Consider the following 17492-nt stretch of genomic DNA (forward strand, 5'->3'; position numbering starts at 1 on the left):
TATATAGTCCTAAATAGAACCCTACTACCTAAAGTATATAGTCCTAAATAGAACCCTATTACCTAAAGTATATAGTCCTAAATAGAACCCTATTACCTAAAGTATATAGTCCTAAATAGAACCCTATTACCTAAAGTATATGTTCCCAAATGGCACGGTGGTATTTTCCTCTGGCAGGTCATCATAGTGCAGATAGGGAATGACCTCTGAAGCCCTCAATGGAGAAAATAACAGGATCATTTGGTGTATTGGTGGCAGAATAATCAACATAGCACAGATTCACTTAACACAGGAGGACAGTTTAGTATTTTATAAATTCTGCAAGAGATAAATGCTATCCATGAACTGCAAATACATCTCTCTTTCTTTCTCTCTCTCTAGGATGTGATCTCGTCCCTGCAGGACCGCCTGTCCCTGCGTTACATCGAGCACTTTGCCCTGGTGCTGGAGTCAGGTGGGCTGGACCAGAACCAGAGACTACACCTGCTGCAGGAGAACCAGCCGCTCTCACATGTAAGGGAGCCAACAGTGTATTCCTCCTGATTACCGTGTTACAGTCATTCAAAGAGCAGTGTGGGTGTAATATAGCCTGGTTCAACCAGACCGAATTCTGTGCTCAATGGTGAGTCCGGTTTAACCAGGCTAGATTGAATTTATTTATTTTATTTTATTTTACCTTTATTTAACCAGGCAAGTCAGTTAAGAACAAATTCTTATTTTCAATGACGGCCTGGGAACAGTGGGTTAACTGCCTGTTCAGGGGCAGAACGACAGATTTGTACCTTGTCAGCTCGGGGGTTTGAACTCGCAACCTTCCGGTTAGTAGTCCAACGCTCTAACCACTAGGCTACCCTGCCGCCCCGAATGGTATCACCACATTCAAATTAGAATCACTGCCAAGGACAAAGCCCTTCAGACCATTGCAGTTTGACCAGTACTCATGTTTACACTCATAAAAATAAAATCCTATAGAATATATATATTACATTACACTCTCACTGTCAGGAGACACTGTCAGGCTCTCACCTTCCAATGACTAGCTGTGTTTGTCAACTATGTTGGGAGGGAAGCTGTTATGATATAGATGTTATTCATGGCGTCTCCCTCTCTCTCCTCAGGTGGTGCACAGGACGTATTTCCAGGGGATGAAGTGTCTCTTCCGCATCTGTTTCTTCCCCAAGGACCCGGCAGACCTGCTCAGGAGGGACCCTGCAGCCTTCGAGTACCTCTACATACAGGTATGGATACAGCCTGTAGGTACATATACATACAGGTATGGATACAGTCTTCGAGTACCTCTACATACAGGTATGGATACAGCCTGCAGGTACCTCTACATACAGGTATGGATACAACCTGCAGGTACCTCTACATACAGGTATGGATACAGCCTGCATGTACATCTACATACAGGTATGGATACAGCCTTCGAGTACCTCTACATACAGGTATGGATACAGCCTTCGAGTACCTCTACATAAAGGTATGGATACAGCCTTCGAGTACCTCTACATACAGGTATGGATACAGCCTGCAGGTACCTCTACATACAGGTATGGATACAGCCTGCAGGTACCTCTACATACAGGTATGGATACAGCCTTCGAGTACCTCTACATACAGGTATGGATACAGCCTTCGAGTACCTCTACATACAGGTATGGATACAGCCTGCAGGTACATCTACATACAGGTATGGATACAGCCTGCAGGTACCTCTACATACAGGTATGGATACAGCCTGCACGTACCTCTACATACAGGTATGGCTACAGCCTTCGAGTACCTCTACATACAGGTATGGATACAGTACCTCTACAGCTAGGGATACAGCCTTCAAATACATCTACAGCTAGGGATATAGCCTTCAGATACCTCTACATGTAGGGATATAGCCTTCAGGTATCTCTACAGCTAGGGATATAGCCTTCAGGTACCTCTACAGCTAGAGATATAGCCTTCAGATACCTCTACAGCTAGGGATATAGCCTTCAGGTACCTCTACAGCTAGGAATATAGCCTGCAGGTACCTCTACAGCTAGGGATATGGTCTTCAGGTACCTCTACATACAGGTATGGATACAGCCTTCAGGTACCCCTACAGCTTGGGATATAGCCTGCAGGTACCTCTACAGCTTGGGATATAGCCTGCAGGTACCTCTACAGCTAGGGATATAGCCTTCAGATACCTCTACAGGTGGGGATATAGCCTTCAGATACCTCTGCAGGTGGGGATATCGCCTTCAGATACCTCTACAGCTAGGGATATAGCCTTCAGATACCTCTACAGGTGGGGATATAGCCTTCAGATACCTCTACAGCTAGGGATACAGCCTTCAGATACCTCTACAGCTAGGGATACAGCCTTCAGATACCTCTACAGCTAGGGATATAGCCTTCAGATACCTCTACAGCTAGGGATACAGCCTTCACATACATCTACAGCTAGGGATAAAGCCTTCAGATACCTCTACAGCTAGGGATATAGCCTTCAGATACCTCTACAGCTAGGGATATAGCCTTCAGGTATCTCTACAGCTAGGGATATAGCCTTCAGGTACCTCTACAGCTAGGAATATAGCCTGCAGGTACCTCTACAGCTAGGGATATAGCTTTCAGGTACCTCTACAGCTAGGGATATAGCCTTCAGATACCTCTACAGCTAGGGATATAGCCTTCAGGTACCTCTACAGCTAGGGATATAGCCTTCAGATACCTCTACAGCTAGGGATATAGCCTTCAGATACCTCTACAGCTAGGGATATAGCCTTCAGATACCTCTACAGCTAGAGATATAGCCTTCAGATACCTCTACAGCTAGGGATATAGCCTTCAGGTATCTCTACAGCTAGGAATATAGCCTTCAGATACCTCTACAGCTAGGGATATAGCCTTCAGGTACCTCTACAGCTAGAGATATAGCCTTCAGGTACCCCTACAGCTAGGGATATAGCCTTCAGGTATCTCTACAGCTAGGAATATAGCCTTCAGATACCTCCACAGCTAGGGATATAGCCTTCAGATACCTCTACAGCTAGGGATATAGCCTTCAGATACCTCTACAGGTGGGGATATAGCCTTCAGGTACCTCTACAGCTAGGGATATAGCCTTCAGATACCTCTACAGCTAGGGATATAGCCTTCAGATACCTCTACAGCTTGGGATACAGCCTTCAGATACCTCTACATGTGGGGATATAGCCTTCAGATACCTCTACAGGTGGGGATATAGCCTTCAGGTACCTCTACAGCTAGGGATATAGCCTTCAGATACCTCTACAGCTAGGGATATAGCCTTCAGATACCTCTACAGCTTGGGATACAGCCTTCAGATACCTCTACAGCTAGGGATACAGCCTTCAGATACCTCTACAGGTGGGGATATAGCCTTCAGGTACCTCTACAGGTGGGGATATAGCCTTCAGATACCTCTACAGCTAGGGATATAGCCTTCAGATACCTCTACAGCTAGGGATACAGCCTTCAGGTACCTCTACAGCTAGGGATATAGCCTTCAGATACCTCTACAGCTAGGGATATAGCCTTCAGATACCTCTACAGCTAGGGATACAGCCTTCAGATACCTCTATAGCTAGGGATACAGCCTTCAGATACCTCTACAGGTTTGGATATAGCCTTCAGGTACCTCTACAGGTGGGGATATAGCCTTCAGATACCTCTACAGCTAGGAATATAGCCTTCAGATACCTCTACAGCTAGGGATATAGCCTTCAGGTACCTCTACAGCTAGGGATATAGCCTTCAGATACCTCTACAGCTAGGGATATAGCCTTCAGGTATCTCTACAGCTAGGGATATAGCCTTCAGGTACCTCTACAGCTAGGAATATAGCCTGCAGGTACCTCTACAGCTAGGGATATAGCTTTCAGGTACCTCTACAGCTAGGGATATAGCCTTCAGATACCTCTACAGCTAGGGATATAGCCTTCAGGTACCTCTACAGCTAGGGATATAGCCTTCAGATACCTCTACAGCTAGGGATATAGCCTTCAGATACCTCTACAGCTAGGGATATAGCCTTCAGATACCTCTACAGCTAGAGATATAGCCTTCAGATACCTCTACAGCTAGGGATATAGCCTTCAGGTATCTCTACAGCTAGGAATATAGCCTTCAGATACCTCTACAGTTAGGGATATAGCCTTCAGGTACCTCTACAGCTAGAGATATAGCCTTCAGGTACCCCTACAGCTAGGGATATAGCCTTCAGGTATCTCTACAGCTAGGAATATAGCCTTCAGATACCTCCACAGCTAGGGATATAGCCTTCAGATACCTCTACAGCTAGGGATATAGCCTTCAGATACCTCTACAGCTAGAGATATAGCCTTCAGATACCTCTACATGTGGGGATATAGCCTTCAGATACCTCTACAGGTTGGGATATAGCCTTCAGGTACCTCTACAGCTAGGGATATAGCCTTCAGATACCTCTACAGCTAGGGATATAGCCTTCAGATACCTCTACAGCTTGGGATACAGCCTTCAGATACCTCTACAGCTAGGGATACAGCCTTCAGATACCTCTACAGGTGGGGATATAGCCTTCAGGTACCTCTACAGGTGGGGATATAGCCTTCAGATACCTCTACAGCTAGGGATATAGCCTTCAGATACCTCTACAGCTAGGGATACAGCCTTCAGGTACCTCTACAGCTAGGGATATAGCCTTCAGATACCTCTACAGCTAGGGATATAGCCTTCAGATACCTCTACAGCTAGGGATACAGCCTTCAGATACCTCTACAGCTAGGGATACAGCCTTCAGATACCTCTACAGGTTTGGATATAGCCTTCAGGTACCTCTACAGGTGGGGATATAGCCTTCAGATACCTCTACAGCTAGGGATATAGCCTTCAGATACCTCTACAGCTAGGGATACAGCCTTCAGGTACCTCTACAGCTAGGGATATAGCCTTCAGATACCTCTACAGCTAGGGATATAGCCTTCAGGTACCTCTACAGCTAGGGATACAGCCTTCAGATACCTCTACAGCTAGGGATACAGCCTTCAGATACCTCTCTACAGGTGGGGATATAGCCTTCAGGTACCTCTAAAGGTGGGGATATAGCCTTCAGATACCTCTACAGCTAGGGATACAGCCTTCAGATACCTCTACAGGTGGGGATATAGCCTTCACATACCTCTACAGCTAGGGATATAGCCTTCAGATACCTCTACAGCTAGGGATATAGCCTTCACATACCTCTACAGCTAGGGATATAGCCTTCAGATACCTCTACAGCTAGGGATATAGCCTTCAGATACCTGTACAGCTAGGGATATAGCCTTCACATACCTCTACAGCTAGGGATACAGCCTTCAGATACCTCTACAGCTAGGGATATAGTCTTCAGATACTTCTACTGCTAGGGATATAGCCTTCAGATACCTCTACAGCTAGGGATAAAGCCTTCACATACCTCTACAGCTAGGGATTTAGCCTTCAGGTATCTCTACAGCTAGGGATATAGCCTTCAGGTATCTCTACAGCTAGGGATATAGCCTTCAGGTACCTCTACAGCTAGGGATATAGCCTTCAGGTACATCTACAGCTAGGGATATAGCCTTCAGGTACCTCTACAGCTAGAGATATAGCCTTCAGATACCTCTACAGCTAGGGATATAGCCTTCAGGTACCTCTACAGCTAGGAATATAGCCTGCAGGTACCTCTACAGCTAGGGATATAGTCTTCAGGTACCTCTACATACAGGTATGGATACAGCCTTCAGGTACCCCTACAGCTTGGGATATAGCCTGCAGGTACCTCTACAGCTTGGGATATAGCCTGCAGGTACCTCTACAGCTAGGGATATAGCCTTCAGATACCTCTACAGGTGGGGATATAGCCTGCAGGTACCTCTACAGCTAGGGATATAGCCTTCAGGTACCTCTACAGCTAGGAATATAGCCTTCAGATACCTCTACAGCTAGGGATATAGCCTTCAGATACCTCTACAGCTAGGGATATAGCCTTCAGGTACCTCTACAGCTAGGGATATAGCCTTCAGATACCTCTACAGCTAGGGATATAGCCTTCAGATACCTCTACAGCTAGGGATATAGCCTTCAGGTACCTCTACAGCTAGAGATATAGCCTTCAGATACCTCTACAGCTAGGGATATAGCCTTCAGGTACCTCTACAGCTAGGGATATAGCCTTCAGATACCTCTACAGCTAGGGATATAGCCTTCAGATACCTCTACAGCTAGGGATATAGCCTTCAGATACCTCTACAGCTAGGGATACAGCCTTCAGATACCTCTACAGCTAGGGATATAGTCTTCAGATACTTCTACTGCTAGGGATATAGCCTTCAGATACCTCTACAGCTAGGGATAAAGCCTTCACATACCTCTACAGCTAGGGATTTAGCCTTCAGGTATCTCTACAGCTAGGGATATAGCCTTCAGGTATCTCTACAGCTAGGGATATAGCCTTCAGGTACCTCTACAGCTAGGGATATAGCCTTCAGGTACATCTACAGCTAGGGATATAGCCTTCAGGTACCTCTACAGCTAGAGATATAGCCTTCAGATACCTCTACAGCTAGGGATATAGCCTTCAGGTACCTCTACAGCTAGGAATATAGCCTGCAGGTACCTCTACAGCTAGGGATATAGTCTTCAGGTACCTCTACATACAGGTATGGATACAGCCTTCAGGTACCCCTACAGCTTGGGATATAGCCTGCAGGTACCTCTACAGCTTGGGATATAGCCTGCAGGTACCTCTACAGCTAGGGATATAGCCTTCAGATACCTCTACAGGTGGGGATATAGCCTGCAGGTACCTCTACAGCTAGGGATATAGCCTTCAGGTACCTCTACAGCTAGGAATATAGCCTTCAGATACCTCTACAGCTAGGGATATAGCCTTCAGATACCTCTACAGCTAGGGATACAGCCTTCAGGTACCTCTACAGCTAGGGATATAGCCTTCAGATACCTCTACAGCTAGGGATATAGCCTTCAGATACCTCTACAGCTAGGGATATAGCCTTCAGGTACCTCTACAGCTAGAGATATAGCCTTCAGATACCTCTACAGCTAGGGATATAGCCTTCAGGTACCTCTACAGCTAGGGATATAGCCTTCAGATACCTCTACAGCTAGGGATATAGCCTTCAGATACCTCTACAGCTAGGGATATAGCCTTCAGATACCTCTACAGCTAGAGATATAGCCTTCAGATACCTCTACAGCTAGGGATATAGCCTTCAGGTATCTCTACAGCTAGGAATATAGCCTTCAGATACCTCTACAGCTAGGGATATAGCCTTCAGGTACCTCTACAGCTAGAGATATAGCCTTCAGGTACCTCTACAGCTAGGGATATAGCCTTCAGGTATCTCTACAGCTAGGAATATAGCCTTCAGATACCTCCACAGCTAGGGATATAGCCTTCAGATACCTCTACAGCTAGGGATATAGCCTTCAGATACCTCTACAGCTAGGGATATAGCCTTCAGATACCTCTACATGTGGGGATATAGCCTTCAGATACCTCTACAGGTGGGGATATAGCCTTCAGGTACCTCTACAGCTAGGGATATAGCCTTCAGATACCTCTACAGGTGGGAATATAGCCTTCAGATACCTCTACAGCTAGGGATATAGCCTTCAGATACCTCTACAGCTAGGGATATAGCCTTCAGATACCTCTACAGCTTGGGATACAGCCTTCAGATACCTCTACAGCTAGGGATACAGCCTTCAGATACCTCTACAGGTGGGGATATAGCCTTCAGGTACCTCTACAGGTGGGGATATAGCCTTCAGATACCTCTACAGCTAGGGATATAGCCTTCAGATACCTCTACAGCTAGGGATACAGCCTTCAGGTACCTCTACAGCTAGGGATATAGCCTTCAGATACCTCTACAGCTAGGGATATAGCCTTCAGATACCTCTACAGCTAGGGATACAGCCTTCAGATACCTCTACAGCTAGGGATACAGCCTTCAGATACCTCTACAGGTTTGGATATAGCCTTCAGGTACCTCTACAGGTGGGGATATAGCCTTCAGATACCTCTACAGCTAGGGATATAGCCTTCAGATACCTCTACAGCTAGGGATACAGCCTTCAGGTACCTCTACAGCTAGGGATATAGCCTTCAGATACCTCTACAGCTAGGGATATAGCCTTCAGGTACCTCTACAGCTAGGGATACAGCCTTCAGATACCTCTACAGCTAGGGATACAGCCTTCAGATACCTCTACAGGTGGGGATATAGCCTTCAGGTACCTCTACAGGTGGGGATATAGCCTTCAGATACCTCTACAGCTAGGGATACAGCCTTCAGATACCTCTACAGCTAGGGATATAGCCTTCAGATACCTCTACAGGTGGGGATATAGCCTTCACATACCTCTACAGCTAGGGATATAGCCTTCAGATACCTCTACAGCTAGGGATATAGCCTTCACATACCTCTACAGCTAGGGATATAGCCTTCAGATACCTGTACAGCTAGGGATATAGCCTTCACATACCTCTACAGCTAGGGATACAGCCTTCAGATACCTCTACAGCTAGGGATATAGTCTTCAGATACTTCTACTGCTAGGGATATAGCCTTCAGATACCTCTACAGCTAGGGATAAAGCCTTCACATACCTCTACAGCTAGGGATTTAGCCTTCAGGTATCTCTACAGCTAGGGATATAGCCTTCAGGTATCTCTACAGCTAGGGATATAGCCTTCAGGTACATCTACAGCTAGGGATATAGCCTTCAGGTACATCTACAGCTAGGGATATAGCCTTCAGGTACCTCTACAGCTAGAGATATAGCCTTCAGATACCTCTACAGCTAGGGATATAGCCTTCAGGTACCTCTACAGCTAGGAATATAGCCTGCAGGTACCTCTACAGCTAGGGATATAGTCTTCAGGTACCTCTACATACAGGTATGGATACAGCCTTCAGGTACCCCTACAGCTTGGGATATAGCCTGCAGGTACCTCTACAGCTTGGGATATAGCCTGCAGGTACCTCTACAGCTAGGGATATAGCCTTCAGGTACCTCTACAGCTAGGAATATAGCCTTCAGATACCTCTACAGCTAGGGATATAGCCTTCAGATACCTCTACAGCTAGGGATATAGCCTTCAGGTACCTCTACAGCTAGGGATATAGCCTTCAGATACCTCTACAGCTAGGGATATAGCCTTCAGATACCTCTACAGCTAGGGATATAGCCTTCAGATACCTCTACAGCTAGGGATATAGCCTTCAGATACCTCTACAGGTGGGGATATAGCCTGCAGGTACCTCTACAGCTAGGGATATAGCCTTCAGATACCTCTACAGCTAGGGATACAGCCTTCAGGTACCTCTACAGCTAGGGATATAGCCTTCAGATACCTCTACAGCTAGGGATATAGCCTTCAGATACCTCTACAGCTAGGGATATAGCCTTCAGGTACCTCTACAGCTAGAGATATAGCCTTCAGATACCTCTACAGCTAGGGATATAGCCTTCAGGTACCTCTACAGCTAGGGATATAGCCTTCAGATACCTCTACAGCTAGGGATATAGCCTTCAGATACCTCTACAGCTAGGGATATAGCCTTCAGATACCTCTACAGCTAGAGATATAGCCTTCAGATACCTCTACAGCTAGGGATATAGCCTTCAGGTATCTCTACAGCTAGGAATATAGCCTTCAGATACCTCTACAGCTAGGGATATAGCCTTCAGGTACCTCTACAGCTAGAGATATAGCCTTCAGGTACCTCTACAGCTAGGGATATAGCCTTCAGGTATCTCTACAGCTAGGAATATAGCCTTCAGATACCTCCACAGCTAGGGATATAGCCTTCAGATACCTCTACAGCTAGGGATATAGCCTTCAGATACCTCTACAGCTAGGGATATAGCCTTCAGATACCTCTACATGTGGGGATATAGCCTTCAGATACCTCTACAGGTGGGGATATAGCCTTCAGGTACCTCTACAGCTAGGGATATAGCCTTTAGATACCTCTACAGGTGGGAATATAGCCTTCAGATACCTCTACAGCTAGGGATATAGCCTTCAGATACCTCTACAGCTAGGGATATAGCCTTCAGGTACATCTACAGCTAGGGATATAGCCTTCAGGTACCTCTACAGCTAGAGATATAGCCTTCAGATACCTCTACAGCTAGGGATATAGCCTTCAGGTACCTCTACAGCTAGGAATATAGCCTGCAGGTACCTCTACAGCTAGGGATATAGTCTTCAGGTACCTCTACATACAGGTATGGATACAGCCTTCAGGTAACCCTACAGCTTGGGATATAGCCTGCAGGTACCTCTACAGCTTGGGATATAGCCTGCAGGTACCTCTACAGCTAGGGATATAGCCTTCAGGTACCTCTACAGCTAGGAATATAGCCTTCAGATACCTCTACAGCTAGGGATATAGCCTTCAGATACCTCTACAGCTAGGGATATAGCCTTCAGGTACCTCTACAGCTAGGGATATAGCCTTCAGATACCTCTACAGCTAGGGATATAGCCTTCAGATACCTCTACAGCTAGGGATATAGCCTTCAGATACCTCTACAGCTAGGGATATAGCCTTCAGATACCTCTACAGGTGGGGATATAGCCTGCAGGTACCTCTACAGCTAGGGATATAGCCTTCAGATACCTCTACAGCTAGGGATACAGCCTTCAGGTACCTCTACAGCTAGGGATATAGCCTTCAGATACCTCTACAGCTAGGGATATAGCCTTCAGATACCTCTACAGCTAGGGATATAGCCTTCAGGTACCTCTACAGCTAGAGATATAGCCTTCAGATACCTCTACAGCTAGGGATATAGCCTTCAGGTACCTCTACAGCTAGGGATATAGCCTTCAGATACCTCTACAGCTAGGGATATAGCCTTCAGATACCTCTACAGCTAGGGATATAGCCTTCAGATACCTCTACAGCTAGAGATATAGCCTTCAGATACCTCTACAGCTAGGGATATAGCCTTCAGGTATCTCTACAGCTAGGAATATAGCCTTCAGATACCTCTACAGCTAGGGATATAGCCTTCAGGTACCTCTACAGCTAGAGATATAGCCTTCAGGTACCTCTACAGCTAGGGATATAGCCTTCAGGTATCTCTACAGCTAGGAATATAGCCTTCAGATACCTCCACAGCTAGGGATATAGCCTTCAGATACCTCTACAGCTAGGGATATAGCCTTCAGATACCTCTACAGCTAGGGATATAGCCTTCAGATACCTCTACATGTGGGGATATAGCCTTCAGATACCTCTACAGGTGGGGATATAGCCTTCAGGTACCTCTACAGCTAGGGATATAGCCTTTAGATACCTCTACAGGTGGGAATATAGCCTTCAGATACCTCTACAGCTAGGGATATAGCCTTCAGGTACATCTACAGCTAGGGATATAGCCTTCAGGTACCTCTACAGCTAGGGATATAGCCTTCAGATACCTCTACAGCTAGGGATATAGCCTTCAGGTACCTCTACAGCTAGGAATATAGCCTGCAGGTACCTCTACAGCTAGGGATATAGTCTTCAGGTACCTCTACATACAGGTATGGATACAGCCTTCAGGTACCCCTACAGCTTGGGATATAGCCTGCAGGTACCTCTACAGCTTGGGATATAGCCTGCAGGTACCTCTACAGCTAGGGATATAGCCTTCAGGTACCTCTACAGCTAGGAATATAGCCTTCAGATACCTCTACAGCTAGGGATATAGCCTTCAGATACCTCTACAGCTAGGGATATAGCCTTCAGGTACCTCTACAGCTAGGGATATAGCCTTCAGATACCTCTACAGCTAGGGATATAGCCTTCAGATACCTCTACAGCTAGGGATATAGCCTTCAGATACCTCTACAGCTAGGGATATAGCCTTCAGATACCTCTACAGGTGGGGATATAGCCTGCAGGTACCTCTACAGCTAGGGATATAGCCTTCAGATACCTCTACAGCTAGGGATACAGCCTTCAGGTACCTCTACAGCTAGGGATATAGCCTTCAGATACCTCTACAGCTAGGGATATAGCCTTCAGATACCTCTACAGCTAGGGATATAGCCTTCAGGTACCTCTACAGCTAGAGATATAGCCTTCAGATACCTCTACAGCTAGGGATATAGCCTTCAGGTACCTCTACAGCTAGGGATATAGCCTTCAGATACCTCTACAGCTAGGGATATAGCCTTCAGATACCTCTACAGCTAGGGATATAGCCTTCAGATACCTCTACAGCTAGAGATATAGCCTTCAGATACCTCTACAGCTAGGGATATAGCCTTCAGGTATCTCTACAGCTAGGAATATAGCCTTCAGATACCTCTACAGCTAGGGATATAGCCTTCAGGTACCTCTACAGCTAGAGATATAGCCTTCAGGTACCTCTACAGCTAGGGATATAGCCTTCAGGTATCTCTACAGCTAGGAATATAGCCTTCAGATACCTCCACAGCTAGGGATATAGCCTTCAGATACCTCTACAGCTAGGGATATAGCCTTCAGATACCTCTACAGCTAGGGATATAGCCTTCAGATACCTCTACATGTGGGGATATAGCCTTCAGATACCTCTACAGGTGGGGATATAGCCTTCAGGTACCTCTACAGCTAGGGATATAGCCTTTAGATACCTCTACAGGTGGGAATATAGCCTTCAGATACCTCTACAGCTAGGGATATAGCCTTCAGATACCTCTACAGCTAGGGATATAGCCTTCAGATACCTCTACAGCTTGGGATACAGCCTTCAGATACCTCTACAGCTAGGGATACAGCCTTCAGATACCTCTACAGGTGGGGATATAGCCTTCAGGTACCTCTACAGGTGGGGATATAGCCTTCAGATACCTCTACAGCTAGGGATATAGCCTTCAGATACCTCTACAGCTAGGGATACAGCCTTCAGGTACCTCTACAGCTAGGGATATAGCCTTCAGATACCTCTACAGCTAGGGATATAGCCTTCAGATACCTCTACAGCTAGGGATACAGCCTTCAGATACCTCTACAGCTAGGGATACAGCCTTCAGATACCTCTACAGGTTTGGATATAGCCTTCAGGTACCTCTACAGGTGGGGATATAGCCTTCAGATACCTCTACAGCTAGGGATATAGCCTTCAGATACCTCTATAGCTAGGGATACAGCCTTCAGGTACCTCTACAGCTAGGGATATAGCCTTCAGATACCTCTACAGCTAGGGATATAGCCTTCAGGTACCTCTACAGCTAGGGATACAGCCTTCAGATACCTCTACAGCTAGGGATACAGCCTTCAGATACCTCTACAGGTGGGGATATAGCCTTCAGGTACCTCTACAGGTGGGGATATAGCCTTCAGATACCTCTACAGCTAGGGATACAGCCTTCAGATACCTCTACAGCTAGGGATATAGCCTTCAGATACCTCTACAGGTGGGGATATAGCCTTCACATACCTCTACAGCTAGGGATATAGCCTTCAGATACCTCTACAGCTAGGGATATAGCCTTCAGATACCTGTACAGCTAGGGATATAGCCTTCACATACCTCTACAGCTAGGGATACAGCCTTCAGATACCTCTACAGCTAGGGATATAGTCTTCAGATACTTCTACTGCTAGGGATATAGCCTTCAGATACCTCTACAGCTAGGGATAAAGCCTTCACATACCTCTACAGCTAGGGATTTAGCCTTCAGGTATCTCTACAGCTAGGGATATAGCCTTCAGGTATCTCTACAGCTAGGGATATAGCCTTCAGGTACCTCTACAGCTAGGGATATAGCCTTCAGGTACATCTACAGCTAGGGATATAGCCTTCAGGTACCTCTACAGCTAGAGATATAGCCTTCAGATACCTCTACAGCTAGGGATATAGCCTTCAGGTACCTCTACAGCTAGGAATATAGCCTGCAGGTACCTCTACAGCTAGGGATATAGTCTTCAGGTACCTCTACATACAGGTATGGATACAGCCTTCAGGTACCCCTACAGCTTGGGATATAGCCTTCAGGTACCTCTACAGCTAGGAATATAGCCTTTAGATACCTCTACAGCTAGGGATATAGCCTTCAGATACCTCTACAGCTAGGGATATAGCCTTCAGGTACCTCTACAGCTAGGGATATAGCCTTCAGGTATCTCTACAGCTAGGAATATAGCCTTCAGATACCTCTACAGCTAGGGATATAGCCTTCAGGTACCTCTACAGCTAGAGATATAGCCTTCAGGTACCTCTACAGCTAGGGATATAGCCTTCAGATACCTCTACAGCTAGGGATATAGCCTTCAGATACCTCTACAGGTGGGGATATAGCTTTCAGATACCTCTACAGGTGGGGATATAGCCTTCAGGTACCTCTACAGCTAGGGATATAGCCTTCAGATACCTCTACAGGTGGGGATATAGCCTTCAGGTACCTCTACAGCTAGGGATACAGCCTTCAGATACCTCTACAGCTAGGGATACAGCCTTCAGATACCTCTACAGGTGGGGATATAGCCTTCAGGTACCTCTACAGGTGGGGATATAGCCTTCAGATACCTCTACAGCTAGGGATATAGCCTTCAGATACCTCTACAGCTAGGGATACAGCCTTCAGATACCTCTACAGGTGGGGATATAGCCTTCAGGTACCTCTACAGGTGGGGATATAGCCTTCAGATACCTCTACAGCTAGGGATATAGCCTTCACATACCTCTACAGCTAGGGATATAGCCTTCAGATACCTCTACAGCTAGGGATATAGCCTTCAGGTACCTCTACAGCTAGGGATATAGCCTTCAGATACCTCTACAGCTAGGGATATAGCCTTCAGATACCTCTACAGCTAGGGATATAGCCTTCAGATACCTCTACAGCTAGGGATATAGCCTTCAGATACCTCTACAGGTGGGGATATAGCCTGCAGGTACCTCTACAGCTAGGGATATAGCCTTCAGGTACCTCTACAGCTAGGAATATAGCCTTCAGATACCTCTACAGCTAGGGATATAGCCTTCAGATACCTCTACAGCTAGGGATATAGCCTTCAGGTACCTCTACAGCTAGGGATATAGCCTTCAGATACCTCTACAGCTAGGGATATAGCCTTCAGATACCTCTACAGCTAGGGATATAGCCTTCAGGTACCTCTACAGCTAGAGATATAGCCTTCAGATACCTCTACAGCTAGGGATATAGCCTTCAGGTATCTCTACAGCTAGGAATATAGCCTTCAGATACCTCTACAGCTAGGGATATAGCCTTCAGGTACCTCTACAGCTAGAGATATAGCCTTCAGGTACCTCTACAGCTAGGGATATAGCCTTCAGATACCTCTACAGCTAGGGATATAGCCTTCAGATACCTCTACAGGTGGGGATATAGCTTTCAGATACCTCTACAGGTGGGGATATAGCCTTCAGGTACCTCTACAGCTAGGGCTATAGCCTTCAGATACCTCTACAGGTGTGGATATAGCCTTCAGGTACCTCTACAGCTAGGGATACAGCCTTCAGATACCTCTACAGCTAGGGATACAGCCTTCAGATACCTCTACAGGTGGGGATATAGCCTTCAGGTACCTCTACAGGTGGGGATATAGCCTTCAGATACCTCTACAGCTAGGGATATAGCCTTCAGATACCTCTACAGCTAGGGATATAGCCTTCAGGTACCTCTACAGCTAGGGATATAGCCTTCAGATACCTCTACAGCTAGGGATATAGCCTTCAGATACCTCTACAGCTAGGGATATAGCCTTCAGATACCTCTACAGCTAGGGATATAGCCTTCAGATACCTCTACAGGTGGGGATATAGCCTGCAGGTACCTCTACAGCTAGGGATATAGCCTTCAGGTACCTCTACAGCTAGGAATATAGCCTTCAGATACCTCTACAGCTAGGGATATAGCCTTCAGATACCTCTACAGCTAGGGATATAGCCTTCAGGTACCTCTACAGCTAGGGATATAGCCTTCAGATACCTCTACAGCTAGGGATATAGCCTTCAGATACCTCTACAGCTAGGGATATAGCCTTCAGGTACCTCTACAGCTAGAGATATAGCCTTCAGATACCTCTACAGCTAGGGATATAGCCTTCAGGTATCTCTACAGCTAGGAATATAGCCTTCAGATACCTCTACAGCTAGGGATATAGCCTTCAGGTACCTCTACAGCTAGAGATATAGCCTTCAGGTACCTCTACAGCTAGGGATATAGCCTTCAGATACCTCTACAGCTAGGGATATAGCCTTCAGATACCTCTACAGGTGGGGATATAGCTTTCAGATACCTCTACAGGTGGGGATATAGCCTTCAGGTACCTCTACAGCTAGGGCTATAGCCTTCAGATACCTCTACAGGTGGGGATATAGCCTTCAGGTACCTCTACAGCTAGGGATACAGCCTTCAGATACCTCTACAGCTAGGGATACAGCCTTCAGATACCTCTACAGGTGGGGATATAGCCTTCAGGTACCTCTACAGGTGGGGATATAGCCTTCAGATACCTCTACAGCTAGGGATATAGCCTTCACATACCTCTACAGCTAGGGATATATCCTTCAGATACCTCTACAGCTAGGGATATAGCCTTCAGGTACCTCTACAGCTAGGGATATAGCCTTCAGGTACCTCTACAGCTAGGGATATAGTCTTCAGGTACCTCTACAGCTAGGGATATAGCCTTCAGATACCTCTACAGCTAGGGATATAGCCTTCAGGTACCTCTACAGCTAGGGATATAGCCTTCAGATACCTCTACAGCTAGGGATATAGCCTTCAGATACCTCTACAGCTAGGGATATAGCCTTCAGATACCTCTACAGCTAGGGATATAGCCTTTAGGTACCTCTACAGCTAGGGATATAGCCTTCAGATACCTCTACAGCTAGGGATATAGCCTTCAGATACCTCTACAGGGGATAAAGCCTTCAGGTACCTCTACAGCTAGGGATAAAGCCTTCAGGTACCTCTACAGCTAGGGATATAGCCTTCAGATACCTCTACAGCTAGGGATATAGCCTTCAGGTACCTCTACAGCTAGGGATATAGCCTTCAGATACCTCTACAGCTAGGGATACAGCCTTCAGATACCTCTACAGCTAGGGATATAGCCTTCAGATACCTCTACAGCTAGGGATATAGCCTTCAGGTACCTCTACAGCTAGGGATATAGCCTTCAGGTACCTCTACAGCTAGGGATATAGCCTTCAGATACCTCTAGAGCTAGGGATATAGCCTTCAGATACCTCTACAGGTGGGGATATAGCTTTCAGATACCTCTACAGGTGGGGATATAGCCTTCAGGTACCTCTACAGCTAGGGATATAGCCTTCAGATACCTCTACAGGTGGGGATATAGCCTTCAGATACCTCTACAGCTAGGGATACAGCCTTCAGATACCTCTACAGGTGGGGATATAGCCTTCAGGTACCTCTACAGGTGGGGATATAGCCTTCAGATACCTCTACAGCTAGGGATATAGCCTTCAGA

General features: G+C 46.3%; 1 protein-coding gene across 1 annotated transcript in view; it reads left to right on the forward strand.

Annotated features, from left to right (window-relative positions):
- Positions 1 to 17492, forward strand: part of frmpd3 (FERM and PDZ domain containing 3) — a 47450-nt gene that overhangs the window by 15209 nt on the left and 14749 nt on the right. The window contains exons 7-8 of the mRNA XM_090198757.1: positions 382 to 513; positions 1119 to 1238. Coding sequence (XP_090054883.1) covers positions 382 to 513; positions 1119 to 1238 — 252 coding nt within the window. The remainder of the gene's footprint in view (positions 1 to 381; positions 514 to 1118; positions 1239 to 17492) is intronic.

This window comes from Oncorhynchus mykiss, chromosome 14 (genome assembly GCF_057628025.1).
Source record: "Oncorhynchus mykiss isolate SJ-2025 chromosome 14, ASM5762802v1, whole genome shotgun sequence".
Taxonomy (NCBI): domain Eukaryota; kingdom Metazoa; phylum Chordata; class Actinopteri; order Salmoniformes; family Salmonidae; genus Oncorhynchus; species Oncorhynchus mykiss.